The sequence below is a fragment of the Corvus kubaryi genome, unplaced genomic scaffold (assembly GCF_017639235.1).
Source record: "Corvus kubaryi isolate FWS band 111438036 unplaced genomic scaffold, C.kubaryi_AGA036_p1.0 37185, whole genome shotgun sequence".
Classification (NCBI taxonomy): Eukaryota; Metazoa; Chordata; class Aves; order Passeriformes; family Corvidae; genus Corvus; species Corvus kubaryi.
Genome location: NW_024581052.1, coordinates 233,039 through 248,743, shown reverse-complemented (window position 1 = coordinate 248,743; position 15,705 = coordinate 233,039). Strand labels below are relative to the sequence as shown.

Below are 15,705 nucleotides of genomic sequence, written 5' to 3'. Positions count from 1 at the left end.
ACTGATTTGCTTTTTGATTTCTTCTTCTGCACGGGGGCAACTGCAATTGGTTTAGGCTGTTCTGGTTCAGTGACAGTTTGTGTAGAGACGTTTATAGCGCCTTTGGTTTCTTTCTCCTCTGTGTCAGTCTGCGTAGACATGGACACTGCTGTCTTGTGTTTGGTTTCTTTCTCCTGTGACAGTCTGCGTAGAGATGGATGCTGTCACTATGCTTTTGGTTCCTTTCTTCTTTGAGACAGTCTGTGTAGACATGGTGCTTGTTGCTCTGCTCTTTTTTTCCCTCTCATACTGAGGATGCTGTGCCATAGCTCTGATTCTAAGCATGGTGTACACAGTGCAGGTCATAGAGAAAAAAGAAAAAAGAACTGACAAGAAGATTATGCCATCCTTAACATCCACAGGGAACTCAATATTTTCAAAAACTGCTGTGTCAGGCCTGAAAGGCTAGAAAAAAATCATTCTTTAATCCTCCCCCCAGGGGCTGGGTATGATTGTTGTGGCCCCAGATGTAGCAGCCTAGAGTAGGACAAGCAGACAAAGTTGAGTATATATTCCGAATTATGTTCATTGTCTCGGAGGTTATCATGCAGTATAATAATAGACTAATAAAGCAAATTTTATACCATACCCTGGTCTACACAGGAGCATTACAATCAGCAGATAGTTCTCCATGTGTGGAAAAATATAGAGAGCTAGGTACAAGACCCATGTAAGAATGTTGAACATCATAGTGAGTAGGTGGCTTCTACAATACAAAATGGTAATTCTGATTTTCTCAGCAGTCGAGCTCCACACTGGGCACCAAAAATATGTACTAGTTTGAAAACAAACTAGTGGGAGACACCAAGTCAGAATAACAATTTAATAGGGAAATAAAAGGAGGAAAAAACCCCCAAAAATAAAGGCAGAAAACACTGGGTTAAACTGACAGAGTCAGGATACAACCTGACACCCTGTTAATCAGGGGGGTCGTAGCAGTCTGGTAGAATGGTGGCTGCAGTCCTCTGAAGTGGTGATCCTGTAGAAAAAGGGTCTGCTCTTCCTCAGAAGGTCCAGTGGTGGCTGTGTAGCTCCTGTCCTCTGGAAATCCAGTGGGAAGTATTGTCTCTGGTGTTCAGAGTCTCAGATTATATCCAGGATGGAATGCTTGGTTCCTCCTTCTGGGTGGAGCATCTCACAATGGGGTGATGAGTCATGAGGCCAAGTGTTGATTAGGCTCATTAACAGAAGATGGTCCAGAGGGAGTTATCTCTGAGTCATGTGGCAGGACAATTGTTGGGGAAGATGAAACAGGAAAGCCTTGTAAATATGATTGCCTGACAAAAGATTTTGGGAATATGAAAACTACAGGCAACATCGAAATGAAAGCCACTTTTGAAATACCAAGTCTTAGTTACTGAACAACTAGAAAACAATGGTATGGCCACTGAAGTAATCCCCTCTTGATGGAACAATACCCTCTGCTTGCAAACAGGTCCAAGGGTCAGAGCAGACCCTACTAGCTCAGCAGAAGGGGTCCAAAGAGTAGTTTTTAGAAGTTAAGATGTAACACTCTATGGTAATATAAGAACTCTTATAGGCTGTATGTAAATGCTATAGGATTTGTATCTTGTATTAGATTGGTTAGTGACAATTAGAATATTCAGTACAGAAGATGATTTATTGTATTGTAACCAGGACTTCAGACACTTCCACTTCATTCCTTTCCTTCCTTACTTCCACTCTTGCTCTTACACCCTCTCTCTCTCTCACCTGCTTACTCTCTTGGGCCTGCTCAGAGCTGAGTCCGGCAGCTCTGAGCAGTGCCCCTATACCCAAGCCCTTTACAATAAACCGACTGTGTCCCAAGACCTGCCTATAGAGATCTCTCCATCTCCGTCCCGACCGAACCCGCCCGTAACCTACAACAATGATGGGCCATTAACAGAAAAATAGTCTGGGGGGAGGAGGCAAGGAAACACTGCCCCACCTGATTTCAACAGCTCATGAGGATGGTAATAGAATACACTGCAACCCAGAACACTTGCTCACTCTTCTCCCAGCAGGATCAGGGAGAGAATTGGAAGGGTAAAAGCTGGAAAATCTGTCGGTTGAGATTAAGACAGTTTAATACAGAAAGTAAAAACCATCACATAAGCAAAGCAAAAGAAGGAATTCATTCACTGCTTCCAGTGGGCAGGCAGGTGCTTATCACCTCCAGGACAGCAGGGCCCCATCCCACAGAACAGTGGCTTGGAAAGGCAAACGCCACCACTGCAAATGTCCCCACCTCCCTCCCTCTTCCCCCCCCTTTATATCCTGAGCATGATGCCATAAGGTCTGGAGTATCCCTTGGGTCAGTCAGGGTCACCTGTCCCAGCTGTGAGCCCTCCCAACTTCCCATGCACGCCCACCCCCTCCATACTGAGGCTGTAGGAGGGGCAGGAAAGGCCTTGGCTCTGGCTGAGCTCAGCAAGAACAAGCCCATGTCTGTGTTCTCAGCCCTGTGCTCAGCACAACCCCAAACACAACTCTCCCACTGCCTGTGCAAAGGAAATTAACTCCACCCCAGCCAGAACTAGCACAGGTGCTCTGACGTCTCCACACCCCCTGGTCTTCTTCAGACTGAACAGCCTCAGCTCTCTCAGCCTGTCTCCATAGAGAAGATGCTCCAGTTCTCTTATCAACTTCATGACCTCCTCGGGACTTTCTCTGATGGTTCTAAGTCCTTCTTATGTTGGAGACACCAAACCTGTGCGCAGGACTTCAGGTGGGGTCTCACAAAGGCAGAGTAGAGGGGAAGAATCACCTCTCTCAATCTGCTGGCCACACTCCTTTGGATGCAGCCCAAGACTCCGCTGTTTTCTGGGCTGGGAGTGCTCACTACCAGCACCTGGTGAGTTTTTTATCTACCATCACCCCAAAGTCTTTCTCCGCAGGGCCACTCTTGATCATTTCTCCACCCAGCCTGTTGGTGTGTCTGGGACTGCCATGACTATAGTGTAGGGCCTTGAACTTCGCTTTGTTGGACTTCATGAGGGTTTCATGGGCCCCACCTCTCATGCCTGTCAAGGTCCCTCTGGATGGCCCAACCTTTCCCTCCAGTGTGCAATGCACCACACAACTTGGTGTCATCAGCAAACATGCTGCAGGTGCCTCAATCCCTCTGTCCATGTCACTGACAAAGATGCTGAACAGTGTTGGCCCCAGTATGGACCCCAATCGTCACTGGTCTCCACGTGGACAATGAGACATTGACCACAACTCTTTGCATTCAGCCATCCCGACTGTTCTTTATCCACCAAGTGCTCCATTCATCAAATCCATGTCTCTCCACTTTGGAGACAATGATGTCGTGAGGGACAGTGTCCAAAGCTTCGCATAAGTTTAGACAGATAACATCAGTTGCTCTGCCCCATCCACCAATGCTGTAGCCCTGCCATAGAAGGTCACCAAATTTGTCAGGCATGATTTCCCTTTTGTAAAGCCATGTTGGCTGCCACCAATCACCTCCTTGTCTTCCATTTCCTGGGAGCTGAGGCCATACGTGGTACTGGTGGTACCGGTGGTGCTGGGAGCACATCCAGCTCTTAGGTGAGCTCAGACACACAGTGTGGGGAATGGGAGGGGGCTGGGACCTCAAATGGAGTTCAGGGTGCAGCTGGGGATTGGAGGTGCTATGGAAAAGGCATAGGAGAAAGGTGGAAAAGAGGGAGTGAGATGTGAAGGGGGGTCCCATGACATCCTCTGTACCTCTCCCAACAGTTCCCTGGGGTGCTCGGGGTGGAGCTGCAGTTAAGATGGCAACAGGGGTGGGGGGATTCATGCTGGGGCTCATCATCCTTCCTCTACCTGCACAAGGTAAGCAGTGACTGGGGCCCAGTCAGGAGGCAGGGGAATGGAGGGCATTCCTGGAGTGTCTCCTGTACATGGGGATGCCCCAGCTCTGTGGTTGACCAGGGAGCCAGGCTCCAAATTCTGATGGTGGGTTATTGAGATTGCTCAGCCTCCTCCTGAGCCCAGCTCTCAAAATCGAGTAAGCCCAGGGATTGCTCCCACACAAAAGGTGCCAGGACAGAAAGCTGTTGCTGGCCTTTCCTTCCTTTGGCAGCCATCACCTGCACAGCAACAATGGGCCCAGGTGTTGTACTACCCAAGGAAAGGCACTGACATCCACTTCAGGAGCCCACCAGCAGAATTTGGTGCCACCAGGTTCCCATTTGCCATCTGTGCAAAAAGCAGGGCCCAGAGTAACCACAGATACCCCTCTCCACTTCTCTGTCTCTCTCACCATCCCAGTGCATCTCCCCATCCCTCTCTTGTTCCCTGGACCCCATTTTCTGGCTCTTTCTCTACCTCCATCTCTCCTTCCTCCTGCTTTTCTAATCTCTCTTTTCTTTCTGTCCTGTGGGACAAATGGGGCAGGCCAGGTAGGACCTGTGAAGTGAGGGGTGGCCTGACCAATGGTTCCCAAAGGGAAAGCAAGGGGCTTTCACGGCTCTTTCATTAGTGCCTGTATTGGGTTTGTGCGGCCAGGTTTTGCTGGTGGGGGAGCTACAGGGATGGCTTCTGCAAGAAGTTGCCAGAAGCTTTCCTGTGTCCAGCAGAGCCAACACCAGCTGGCTCCAGGACGGACACACCACTGGCCAAGGGTGAGTCAAACAGAGATGGCAGTGACACCTCAGGGATAATGGATTCAAGAAGGAAAAAGTTCTTGGGCAGATGGAAGTGGATCCAGAGAAGAGCAGAGTGAGAACATGTGAGAGGAACAGCTCTGCAGACACCCAGGGCAGTGCAGAAGGAGGGGCAGGAGCTGCTCCAGGTGCCAGAGCTGAGATTCCCCTGCAGCCCCTGGAGGCGCCCACGCTGGAGCAGGGGGATGCCCGAAAAGGATGTGAGCCCGTGGGAAGCCTGTGCTGGGATCCCTGTGGATCCCTGGGGAGAGGAGCCCATGCTGGAGCAGCTTTGCTGGAAGGATTTGTGGGGGACCCACGCTGACGCAGGGGAAGGACTCCCAACTCCTCTCCCTGAGCAGCAGCAGGAACAAGATGTGATGAACTGACCGTGACCCCCTTTCCCGTCTCCCTGTGCCACTGGAAGGAGGGAGAGGCCGGGAAGGAGGGAGGGGGTCGGGGAAGGTGTTTATAAGATCTATTTTACTTCTCATTATCCTGCTATAATTTTGATAGCTAATTAATTCAATTCCTATCCCCACCAGACTGTTTTGTCCGTGAGTGCCGTCCCTGGCCCGGCTGGCGATGCTGGGCCTGATGCACCCAGCACACGGATGGCCCTCCTGGCTGCCAGGGCACTGCTGACTCAGATCCAACTGGGCATCGATCAGGACCCCCGGCTCCCTTCCCGCAGCTGCTCTCCAGACTCTCCTTTCCCAGTCTGTACGCACAGCCAGGGCGCCGGGAAGAGGAGGAGGAAGAGAAGAAGAAGGGATGAAGAAGAAGAAGCAGGGGGAGGACGGATGAAGGACGAGGAAGAGGAGTAAGGATTCAGCAGCAAAAGAAGTAGTCAGAGGAGGAGGAGGGGAAGACGAGAGAGAGGAGGAGGAGCAGGATCAGGGACAGGAAGAGGAGGAGCCACGAGTGCACAGCTCTTTGTAACTGCAGCACCCCCGCACTGGGAGCGTCGGTTCTCCCCTCCGCATCCCGCAGGTGACCGGGGAGCGGGAGCTCGCCGCAAATATCATGGGGGGGGTTTCCTGGGAGAGTTTTTCTGGGATCTTTTCATCTTTGGATCTTCCGGGATTCCAAAGCTGAGCCGGAAATGCGCCTTGGGGGGATATTGAAGCGTCTCCGGGAGGTGGCGTTTTTGGCGTGGTCCCGGTGGCGGCTGCCGGCAGAGCCCCGACGGTGGGCGAGGGGGTACCGAGTTCCCGGAGCCGCAGTGGGGGTTGGGCTTCCTGGTCAGGTCCCGCCGCCTCCATTGTCAGCCCGCCCTCGTGGCGATCGCCCGGTACTGGCGGGGGGTGGGACACCGGTTTTGGGGGCCCTTCGGAAGAGCCGAGGTGTGTGGGGGGAGCCCCAGAGAGGGGAGACCGGAGAGGGGCGATACCGGAGCTGGGGGACCCCCAGCAGCCTGGAGGGGGTCGAGCACGGAGACGGAGAAGCCTGGAGAAGGGGTACGCTCGGGAGCCAGAAGCGGAGTACCCAGAGAGGGGGGCACCGCCGGCAGCCAGGGGAAGGGGGTAGGTTGGAGAGGGCTCCCCCAAAGAACACCAAAGTGGGAAACCCAGAGTGCGGGGAGCTCTGGAACCCCCAGCATCTTGAAGCAGAGAGTCAGGGGAGAAAACACTCCCAGGACTCCCAAAACCCCTGGTATCCCTAAGCAGGGGGACCACGGAGAGGCAGGGGGGACCCACTGGACCCTCAGCAGCCCAGAGAAGAGCAACCACCAGAACTCCCAAATCGGGGAGACCTCTGGGATTCTCAGGACGCTTGGCATCCCAGAGTGGGGATCTCCAATAAACGGAGGACCCCCAGCAGCCTGGGATAAGGGGGACCACTGAAACACCGAAGTGGAGAGACCAGAGAGGGGGAACTCCTGGGAGATTTTTCTTTCGAAGAATCTTGATCTTTTGAAGTTTTTGGAGGGTGAATCTTGGTATTTTGGTTGTTTTTTGAGCTAAATCTTGGTGGTTTGTAGTTTTTGGAGCTGAACTTCCTATTTTAGAGGGTTTTTTGGCTGAATATTGGGGTTTTGGGGGCTGTGTCTTAGTGTTTTGGAGGCTTTTATAGAGGATGCCCAGTGACTTCTAGAGATGGACTTGGGCAGGAGGAATCTCCAATCCAGCACACTCACATCTTGTTTTTTCCCTCCAAACCAGGATTTCTCATTCCCAAACCTTTGCCAAAGGGAGGAGGAGGCTGTGAGGAAGAGGAAGATGCCCCGGGAGCCCCAGGCAGGTGAGGAGGAAGTCAGTGCCCGTTTCCCCCTCTCTCCTGCTCCATCTCCCAGCCCAGCATCGCCCCCAGCTGCAGGACAACCTCGGTGCTGATGCCGTCCTGCCGGGGACGGACTGGGCGGGGGGGGGTGTCGTCCTCCTTCCTCTGTCACAGAGGCAAATCTCCGTCATCTCCTTCTTTCTTCCTTCTCCCTTCTCCGTGTTTCTCCCTCCCCTTTCTTCTACTTTTTCCTTCCTCTCCTTGTTCCTTCTCCTTGTTCTTTCTCTTTCCTGTCTCTCCTTCCTCCTTTTTCTTCATCCTCCTTCCTCTGGCTTCCTTTTCCTCATTTCTTCCTCTCATTTCTCCTTCCCCTTCTTCCTTCTCTTTGTTCTCTCTTCTCCTTCGTCCTCCTTTTTCATTCCTCCCCTTCTTCCTTCTTTTGCCTTCCTCACTTCTTTCCTCTACCTCTTCCTGCTCCTTCTTCCTTCCTTTGTCTCCTCTATCCCTCCTCTCCTTGTTCCTTTGACTCGCTCATTCCTTCTTCTTCCTCTCTTTCTTCCTCCCTCTCTTCTTCCCTTCTCCTTCTTCCCTCCTCCCCCAGGGGATGAGCTGCACACAGGGACCAAAGAGGACAAATCCCCACGACAGAACCTGGAGGAAGAGGCCGTTTTGAGCAGCTCCACGGCGCAGGAATCCAACGGGGAGGAAAAGCCCTGGAGGTCCCCCATGAGGAGGGGCTCCAAACTCAGCCCAGGGAGCTCTGAGGAGGAAAGACTCACCCTGTGCTGGGAAGGTGGCCAGAGATCCAGCCAGAGCTCGGACCTGGTGGTCCATGAGCAACTTCATGACAGGGAGAAGCCCCACAAGTGCTTGGAGTGTGGGAAGAGCTTCAGCTGGAGATCTCACCTGATCCGCCACCAGATGATCCACACTGGGGAACGGCCCTACGAGTGCGGGGAGTGTGGGAAGAGCTTCAGCCAGAGCTCTGACCTAGTGGTCCACCAGCGCCTTCACACAGGGGAACGCCCGTACATGTGCTTGGAATGTGGGAAGAGCTTCAGCAAGAGGTCCAGCCTCATATACCACCAGCGCTTCCACACTGGGGAACGGCCGTACATTTGCTTGGAATGTGGGAAGAGCTTTAGCCAGAGCTCCCACCTCATCAGCCACCGCCGGCTGCACACAGGGGAACGACCGTACAACTGCTTGGAATGTGGGAAGAGCTTCAACCGCAGCTTCAGCCTTGTCATCCACCAGCGTGTCCACACTGGGGAGAGGCCCTATGAGTGTCACGAGTGTGGGAAGAGGTTTCGGACCAGCACCGATCTCCTCATGCATCAGCGGATGCACACAGAGGAGAGGCCCTTCCGCTGCACTGATTGTGGGAAGAGCTTCATCCGTAGCTCTGACCTAGTCAAGCACTGGCGCGTCCACACTGGGGAGAGGCCCTACAGGTGCTTGAAGTGTGGGAAGAGCTTCACCCAGAGTTCTGCCTTGACCTCACACCAACGGACCCACTGGTAAGAGAAGCTCTACAAGTGCCCCAGCTGCAGGAAGAGCATTGGAGGATCCATGCTGAGCAGAGGCCTAGTGACCCATGTTCCTGGTGATCCACACTGGAAGACACCTGGCTTGTGGTCTCCACATCCTCCTGGTTCCCCATAGGCACCTGGATGAACACAGGGGCAGGAGCATCCACTGGAACACAGACTGACGTTGGAAACTTATTGGGAAGAGTGGATTTGTTGACTTGGAAGATCCCAAAAAATCTCACCTGCTCCATCCAATCATTTCTTCCTGTGGCGTCAAGCAACACTGGATGATTTTTAGGGTCTTTTCCAACCTAAGTAATTCCATGATTCTAATTCTCTCTGGACCATGGGTGTCTTGCACAGCAAAATGGTGATGGACTGGAGCAAAATTTTGAAGACAGTGGGGTGGAGACCCCTCTAAAAAAGGCTCTTTCACCCACCCAACCCAACCCCATGAATACTCACATGATGCTGACATGTAAATATTTTTTTTTTGGTCTTGATTTTCTTTTGATTCCTGTTTATCCCTTAAAAACCTAAGGTTGGGGTAAAAATAAAGAAATTGAATAAAGACCTCTAAACTCCCACTATTTTACTGGGATTTTGGGATTCAGGGCAATATTTGGGAAAATGTGGGAGAGTTTCCTCCATTGCTTTGCATCCCAAATCCCAGAGGGATCAATCTGTTACATCAAAATGACTCAATCCCACTGAAAATGGCTCAATCCCAACCTAAAATAGCTCAATCCCACCCCGAAAGGGCATGATCCCACCTCAAAATGGCTCCATTCCACCCTAAAAATTATGCGATCCCACAGCACCCGCAAAACCTCCAGGAGGGGTGGGATGAAGTTTGGGATGGGGTGGGATGTGGATTTGGAGCGGTGGGATGGAAGAGAGGAATGGGATTTGGGAGGGGTGGGATGGAGGAAATAGGGTTTGGAATGGGGACCTTCATATCCAGGAGGGGTGGGATTAGGATTCGGAGTGGTGGGATGCAGGTTAGGGGCTGGAATGAAGTTTGGGAGGGGTGGGAAGGGAGCTGGAATAAGATAGTGAAAGACTGGGGATATTAAGGATGGCGCGGGGGGGGGCGGAGGGGGGCAGGTCCCTGTGGGTGTTCAACGGTATCCCCCAAATCTGTGGAAGTTTTGGGGTATCTGCTATTCCGGAAGGGATTTTGGGATAGTCCCCATTCCTGAGGGGATTTTTGGGCACCCCCCCATCCTGAGCGAGTTTTTGGGATACCCAGAGTCTTGAGTGGGGGGTAGTGGGAGAGTGGGGAGACATGTGGCTCTGGCACTTGGGAAGGGGGCTCCATCGGGAGCGATACAGGGAGCCCATTTTGGGGAGGACCCTGCTGCTTTCTGCTAGTTTTGGGGTATTATAAATGGCTTTTGGGAATATACTGCTCGTTTTCGGGGGCTGTGGTGATGCCTCCTCGTGGGAGGATGAGGTGACCCCATTTTGGGGAGGATCCTGCTGCCTTCCGCCAATTTTCAGGGTTATAAATAGCTTGTGGAGGCCCCCTGCCCTCATTTTTGGGGGTTGGGGTGACTCCATGGTTCCTCCGATGGCTGAGGGGTTATAACCGGCTTGTGGGGGTCCCCCGATTGCGGGACATCCCAGCTGCATGCAGGTTGTGTCCCCTTCCTGCAGCCTCACCCCTGAGGCAGCGCTCGGCCGGGCACGGCGCTCGGCGCCGAGGACTCCCCGGGTGCCAGGCAGACCCGCAGCGCCCGGCGCTCCCCACCCGGAACCCACCTGAGCCCCCCCCGCCCCCAGCGCCCCCCGGAGCGGAATTTGGGGAGGGGGAGGTGGGGGCGGCCAGGCCGGGCCCCCCCGCGCTGTCCCGGCGGGGGCCGAGTGCGGGCGGGAGCCCCGCGGGGCCCGGCCCTGCCCGGGCACGGCTGATGCCGCCCGCCCGCGCTCCGCACTGGTCCGGACTGGTGCTCCCAGTGCCGTGCGGGGCGGGGCCGCTCTGGGGACCCCCCAGGGCACAGCGCGGCTGCTTTGGGGCTGTGGGCACCGCCTGGCGCTGGGGATGGGACATCTGGGTCCGTACTGGTGGCACTGGTGGTGCTGGGAGCCCCCCCGGCTGCGAGTGCGGAGCTCTGGGGGGAGGGGGGGGGGGGGGGCGAGAGGGAGGGGGACGATGGGAAGCAGTGGGGGCAGGACGGGAAAACGTGTGGTAGGACCCCCCAAACCAAGAGCGGGGGATGGTGGGCTGGGGATCTGGGGACGGTGAGAAAGGGATGGAAGGTTTGGTCTGGGAGGGATATGGGATCCACAAAGCTCAGTGAAAGGGGCAAGTCAGACCCCCATAGTGGGAGGTGGGTGGCATCCCTAAACCAAGTTCTGGGGAAACCTGGAGATTGGAGGTATGATGGGAAGGGAGTGTGAGAGGGTGGAGAAGAGGGTCTTTCGACTTCCAAAATGAGTGTGAAGGGGCTGAGTTCCCAATACTGAACCAGGGGGTTGGGGACACCCTGAAACCAAGCTGTGAGGGGAGCTGGGGATTGCAGGGACCATGGGAAATGGATGGGAGAATAAGGAAAACTGGGGGTGCGACAGTGGGCAGGGGTATCCCACAGGGGTCCTGTAGCCGGATGCTCTAATCAAATGAGGTCAAACAACACGAACAATGCCCTGTTTGCATACATGCCAAGCAGTAAATGAAGAAGGGGGCTCCCACTGCTTTTGGGGTTGAATGAGAGCGAGGTAAAATACAGTAGATCTGTTAAAATACCAGGATAAAGGAACAATCAAGTGATTCCACTGATAATTTATCCAAAGCTGCTGAGCTGGCACAGCTGCCTGAGCACATCTGACTGACAGTGCAGGACTTCAGACTGTAACAGCCCCATCCCAGACTTTGACTGCAAGGTCCTGACATATCCATTCTTAGGGGGAGAGGGATGTGGAGATTCTTCCCTGGAATAAGGACACCCCTCAAGGACTGGAGCTCCCCACTGATGGGCAAGGTGGGGACACAGGGACCTCCCACTGCACAGCCGGGCTGCTTTTGGAGTGTCAGCACACGTTTGCACTGGGGACTGTGCGTGGGGGGGGGAGCTTGGTAACAAGAAAATGTCACTGGAAATCGATAACTAAACTCTCTAATTCTGTAATTTCACTAATAGAAAGCAGCTTTACTTTATTTTGGTGCCAGGTGTGTGCAGGGGATGTCTCCCCGTATCACACACATTCAGCTAGAATTTGTTTGTTTGTATCTATATAACTAATACATATTAATACATTTCCCAAACTCATACATATATGCTAAACATTCCCCTCGAACTCTTTTACATATTTCAATCACTTCTTGGAACTCATTTACATTAGAGTAGGGGTCATTTGAGGGTCTCTGGTGGTGACTTGGGGAACATCCCATTCCTCAAATTATCCCTGTTTGGTCACAGGCCTCAAAAAACCAGTTCTTTTTGAATGCATTCCAGCTCTGAACATGGATCGCCAGGTCTCTGCACAATGTGGGTCACTGTGGATCATCCAGTGTGGGTCCTCCGATGGGTGAAGAAGTTGGAACAATAAACAAAGCTCTTCCCCCAGCTGGGGCGCTCACACGGCTTCCCTTACTGGTGGGTGCATTTGTGTGAGGTCAAGGCAGAGCTGCAGGAGAAGCTCCTCCCACACTCCCAACACTCATAGGGTTTCTCCCAAATGTGGATGTGTTGGTGGGTGATGAGGTTGGAGCTACAGTTGAAGCTCTTCCTGCAGCTGGTACAGTGGAGGGGCCTCTACTCTGTGTGCATCCCCTGATGCCTGATGAGATCTGAGCTATTCTGAAACCTCTTCCCATGCTCAGGGCACTCGTAAGTCCTCAGTGTGGATGTTCTGGTGGCAGATCAGGTCAGAGCTGATGCCAAAGCTCTTCCCACATTCCTAACACTTGTAGGGCCATTCCCCAGTGTGCAAGCACTGGTGGGTAATGAGGCTGGAGCCATCGCTGAAACTCTTCCTGCATTCCTCACACTGGTAGGGTTGTTCTCCTCTTCATCTGCTGGTGAATCAGGCAGTAGCTCCATCTAAAGCTCAATACGCATTCCCCACAGTTGTAGGGCCGTTCCCAAGTGTGCAGACACTGGTGGGTGATGAGGCTGGAACTCCAGCTGAAGCTCTTCCCACATTCCAAGCACTTGTATGGCTTCTCCCCAATGTGCAGGTGCTGGTGGGTGATGAGCTTGGAGTTTCAATTCAAGCTCTTCCTGCAGTCATGGCACTTGCAAGGCTTCCCTTACTGATGGGTCCATTGGTGTCTGGTCAAGGCAAAGCTCTGGTTGAACCTCTTCCTACATTCCGGACAGTCATAGGGCCTCTCCTCCGTGTGTGTCTGCTGATGCCTGATGAGACCTGAGCTGCTCCAAAACCTCTTCCCACACTCAGGACACTCGTAAGGCTTCTCCCCGCTGTGGATGCACCAGTGGATGGCAAGGTCGGACCTGCGGACAAAGCTCTTCCTGCACTCAGGGCACTTGAAGGGCCGTTCCCCTGTATGCAGGTGCTGGTGGGTGAGGAGTTTGAAGCTCTGGCTGAAACTCTTCCCACATTGCCCACACTCATAGGGACGTTCCCCTGTGTGCACACGCTGGTGAGCGGCGAAGGTGGAGACATCATTGAAGCTCTTCCCACATTCCCCACACTCGTAGGGCCATTCCCCAGTGTGGATCATCTGGTGGCGGAGCAGGTGGGAGCTCTGGCTGAAGCTCTTCCCACATTCCAAGCACTTGTGGGGCTTCTCTCTATTGTGAAGCTGCTCATGGACCACCAGGTCCGAGCTCTGGCTGGATCTCTGGCCGCCTTCCTGGCACAGGGTGGGTCTTTCCTCTTTGGAGCTCCATAGGCTGGGTTTGCAGCCCCTCCTCATGCAGGATCCTCTTTCCTCCCCATTGAATTCCTGCGCCATGAAGCCACTCAAAATGGCCTCTTCCACGAGGTTCTGCTGGGGGAATTTGTCCTCTTTGGTCTCTGTCCACAGCTCATTCCCTGAGGGAGGAAGGAGGAAGGAAGAAGGAGAGGAAAGAACAAAAAGAAGGAAGAAAGAGAGGATGGAATTAAATAAAAATAAAAAAGGAGAGAAATGAGCAAGAAGGAAAAAGGAGAAAAAAGAATGACAGGAAGGAACATGTAAAGAAAGTAGTGAGGAGTGGAAGTAGGAGAGGAAGGAAGAAGGTGAGGAAGAAAAATGGAGAAAAGAGGAGGAGAAAAAGGAACAAAGAGAAGGAAGAAACATGAAGGAGCAGGATGAAGAAGAGAAAGGAAGGAGAGGAAGGAAGAAGGGGAAAACAAGAAGGAAAAAGTAGAAGGAAGGAGAGGGAGGAACAAGGAGAAGAAAGAAGGAGAGGAAAAGGATCAAGGAGAGGAAGAAAAGAAGGAGAACAAGGAGAGATTGGGTTTCTGGTTTTGTTTGTTGTTACTGCTGTTGTTGTTGTTTGTTTGCCATGTTATAGTAAAGAACTGTTATTCCTTTTCCCATATCTTTGCCTGAAAGTCCCTTAATTCCAAAGTTATAATAATTCGGAGGGAAGGGGGTCATATTCTCTGTTCCAAGGGAGGTTCCCAACTTCCTTGGCAGACATCTCTCTTTCAGACTGAGACACCATACCAGTGGGATCCATGGACACTCCGTTGGACAGGAGATCACAGCTGGAAACCACCTGCACCGTGGGGAGACCTGGGAACGAGGAGAGAACGGACCCATGGAGTCGTGTCCCAGCCCCACGGAGCCCCTTGCAGCTCCCTGGATTCCTTTCAGAATTAGCCAGGCCCACGGATCCCATCCCCAGAGATCCACCCCATTCCCACAGATCCCAGCCCAGCCCCCAGCTCCCCCCACTCCCCCTGCTCTGGTTGTACTGGCTCTGTCTTCAGGTCACTGTTGGCCACGTGCCAGTTCCTCTCCTTGAGCCGGGTCTGGCTATCCCAATGTCCCGGGTCTGGCTATCCCAGTATCCTGGGTCTGGCTGTCCCAGTATCCCGGGTCTGGCTATCCCAGTACCCTGAGTCTGGCTATCCCAGTATCCTGAGTCTGGCTATCCCAATATCCCGGGTCTGGCTGTCCCAGTATCCCGGGTCTGGCTATCCCAATATCCTGGGTCTGGCTATCCCAGTATCCCGGCTTTGGCTATCTCAGTATCCTGGGTCTGGCTATCCCAGTATCCTGGGTCTGGCTATCCCAATATCCCAGGTCTGGCTATCCCAATATCCCGGGTCTGGCTATCCCAATATCCCGGGTCTGGCTATCCCAGTATCCCGGGTCTGGCTATCCCAATATCCCGGCTCGGCTCCCACTCCCATCCCCATGCCTGCAGCTCCATCCGGCCCCGCTCGCTGTGGCAGCGCTCGGAGGGGGTCCCGTCCACGTTCCCGTGATCAGGGACTGGGGGACCCCCGGGCCGGGCTCTGACAGCGCCACTTCCAGGTACTGCAGGGAGTGGAGAACTGGGGGGACACAGAGATCTGGGGGGGTGGGAGTTTGGGGATCGAAGGGGGGTCCACAGGTCAAGGAGAGGAGGGACTTGAAGAGCTGGGAGAGCTGGGAAAGAGGGTCAAGTGCTCAGAGTCAAGGAAAGGGGATGCAGGGACTGGGAGAGGTGGGATGGGGTGTCCAGGGAATTCTGTGCCCAGGAAAGGGGATGCCAGGGGCCCTCAGTGTGAGGGAAGGAGGGTCTGGGGGCTGGGAAATGCAGGAATGGGGGCCCAGGGGTCCCAGGGTCAGGGAAAAGGGTGGGTCTGGGGGCTGGGAGAGGCAGGGTGGCCAGGAAAAGGTTGCGTTGGTGCCGGATAAGGGGGCGCAGGGAGGTCCCAGCGCCAGGGAAATGGGTAAAAGGGCATCCTGGTTCTCAGGCATGGGGGTCCAGGGCAGTCTCAGGGTCAAGGAAAGGGGAGTGCAGGGACTGGGAGAGGTACAAGGGATTTCCAGGGGGTCCCTGTGCCCAGGAAAGGGGAGTCCGCAGTTTCCCAGAAAAGGGGGGTGACAGGGTGGGGACACCCGGCATGTCCGGGAAGGGGAGTTCAGGCGGTCTCCGGTTTTGCAGAAAGGTGGGGCTGGTGGCTGGGAAAGGCAGGAATGGGGGTCCAAGGAGCTCCACGGTGTCCCAGCACCAAGAACACGGGAGTTTGGGATGGTGGGAGACATGGGATGGCCGTAAAAAGGGGAGCACGGGGGTCCTGATGTCCGGCAATAGGGGATTCAGGGTGGTCCCTATGGAGGATAAGGCAGTTAAGGGGGGTCCCATTCCCGGGAATGGGGGTTATGGGGGTCCCGTTCCCAGGAATGG

General features: G+C 53.9%; 1 protein-coding gene across 2 annotated transcripts in view; it reads left to right on the top strand.

The window, feature by feature from the left end:
- The first annotated feature begins 5,538 nt into the window (after positions 1–5,538).
- Positions 5,539–15,705, top strand: part of LOC121661654 (zinc finger protein 239-like) — an 18,361-nt gene continuing 8,194 nt past the window's right edge. The window contains exons 1-3 of one of the 2 annotated variants that reach the window (XM_042022049.1): positions 5,539–5,645; positions 6,818–6,896; positions 7,477–8,210. In XM_042022049.1, the coding sequence (XP_041877983.1) occupies positions 6,875–6,896; positions 7,477–8,210 (756 nt within the window). In that variant the 5' untranslated portion in view covers positions 5,539–5,645; positions 6,818–6,874. Of the gene's footprint in view, positions 5,646–6,817; positions 6,897–7,476; positions 8,237–15,705 lie in introns of both variants that reach the window. The other variant, XM_042022048.1, reaches the window with a different exon arrangement.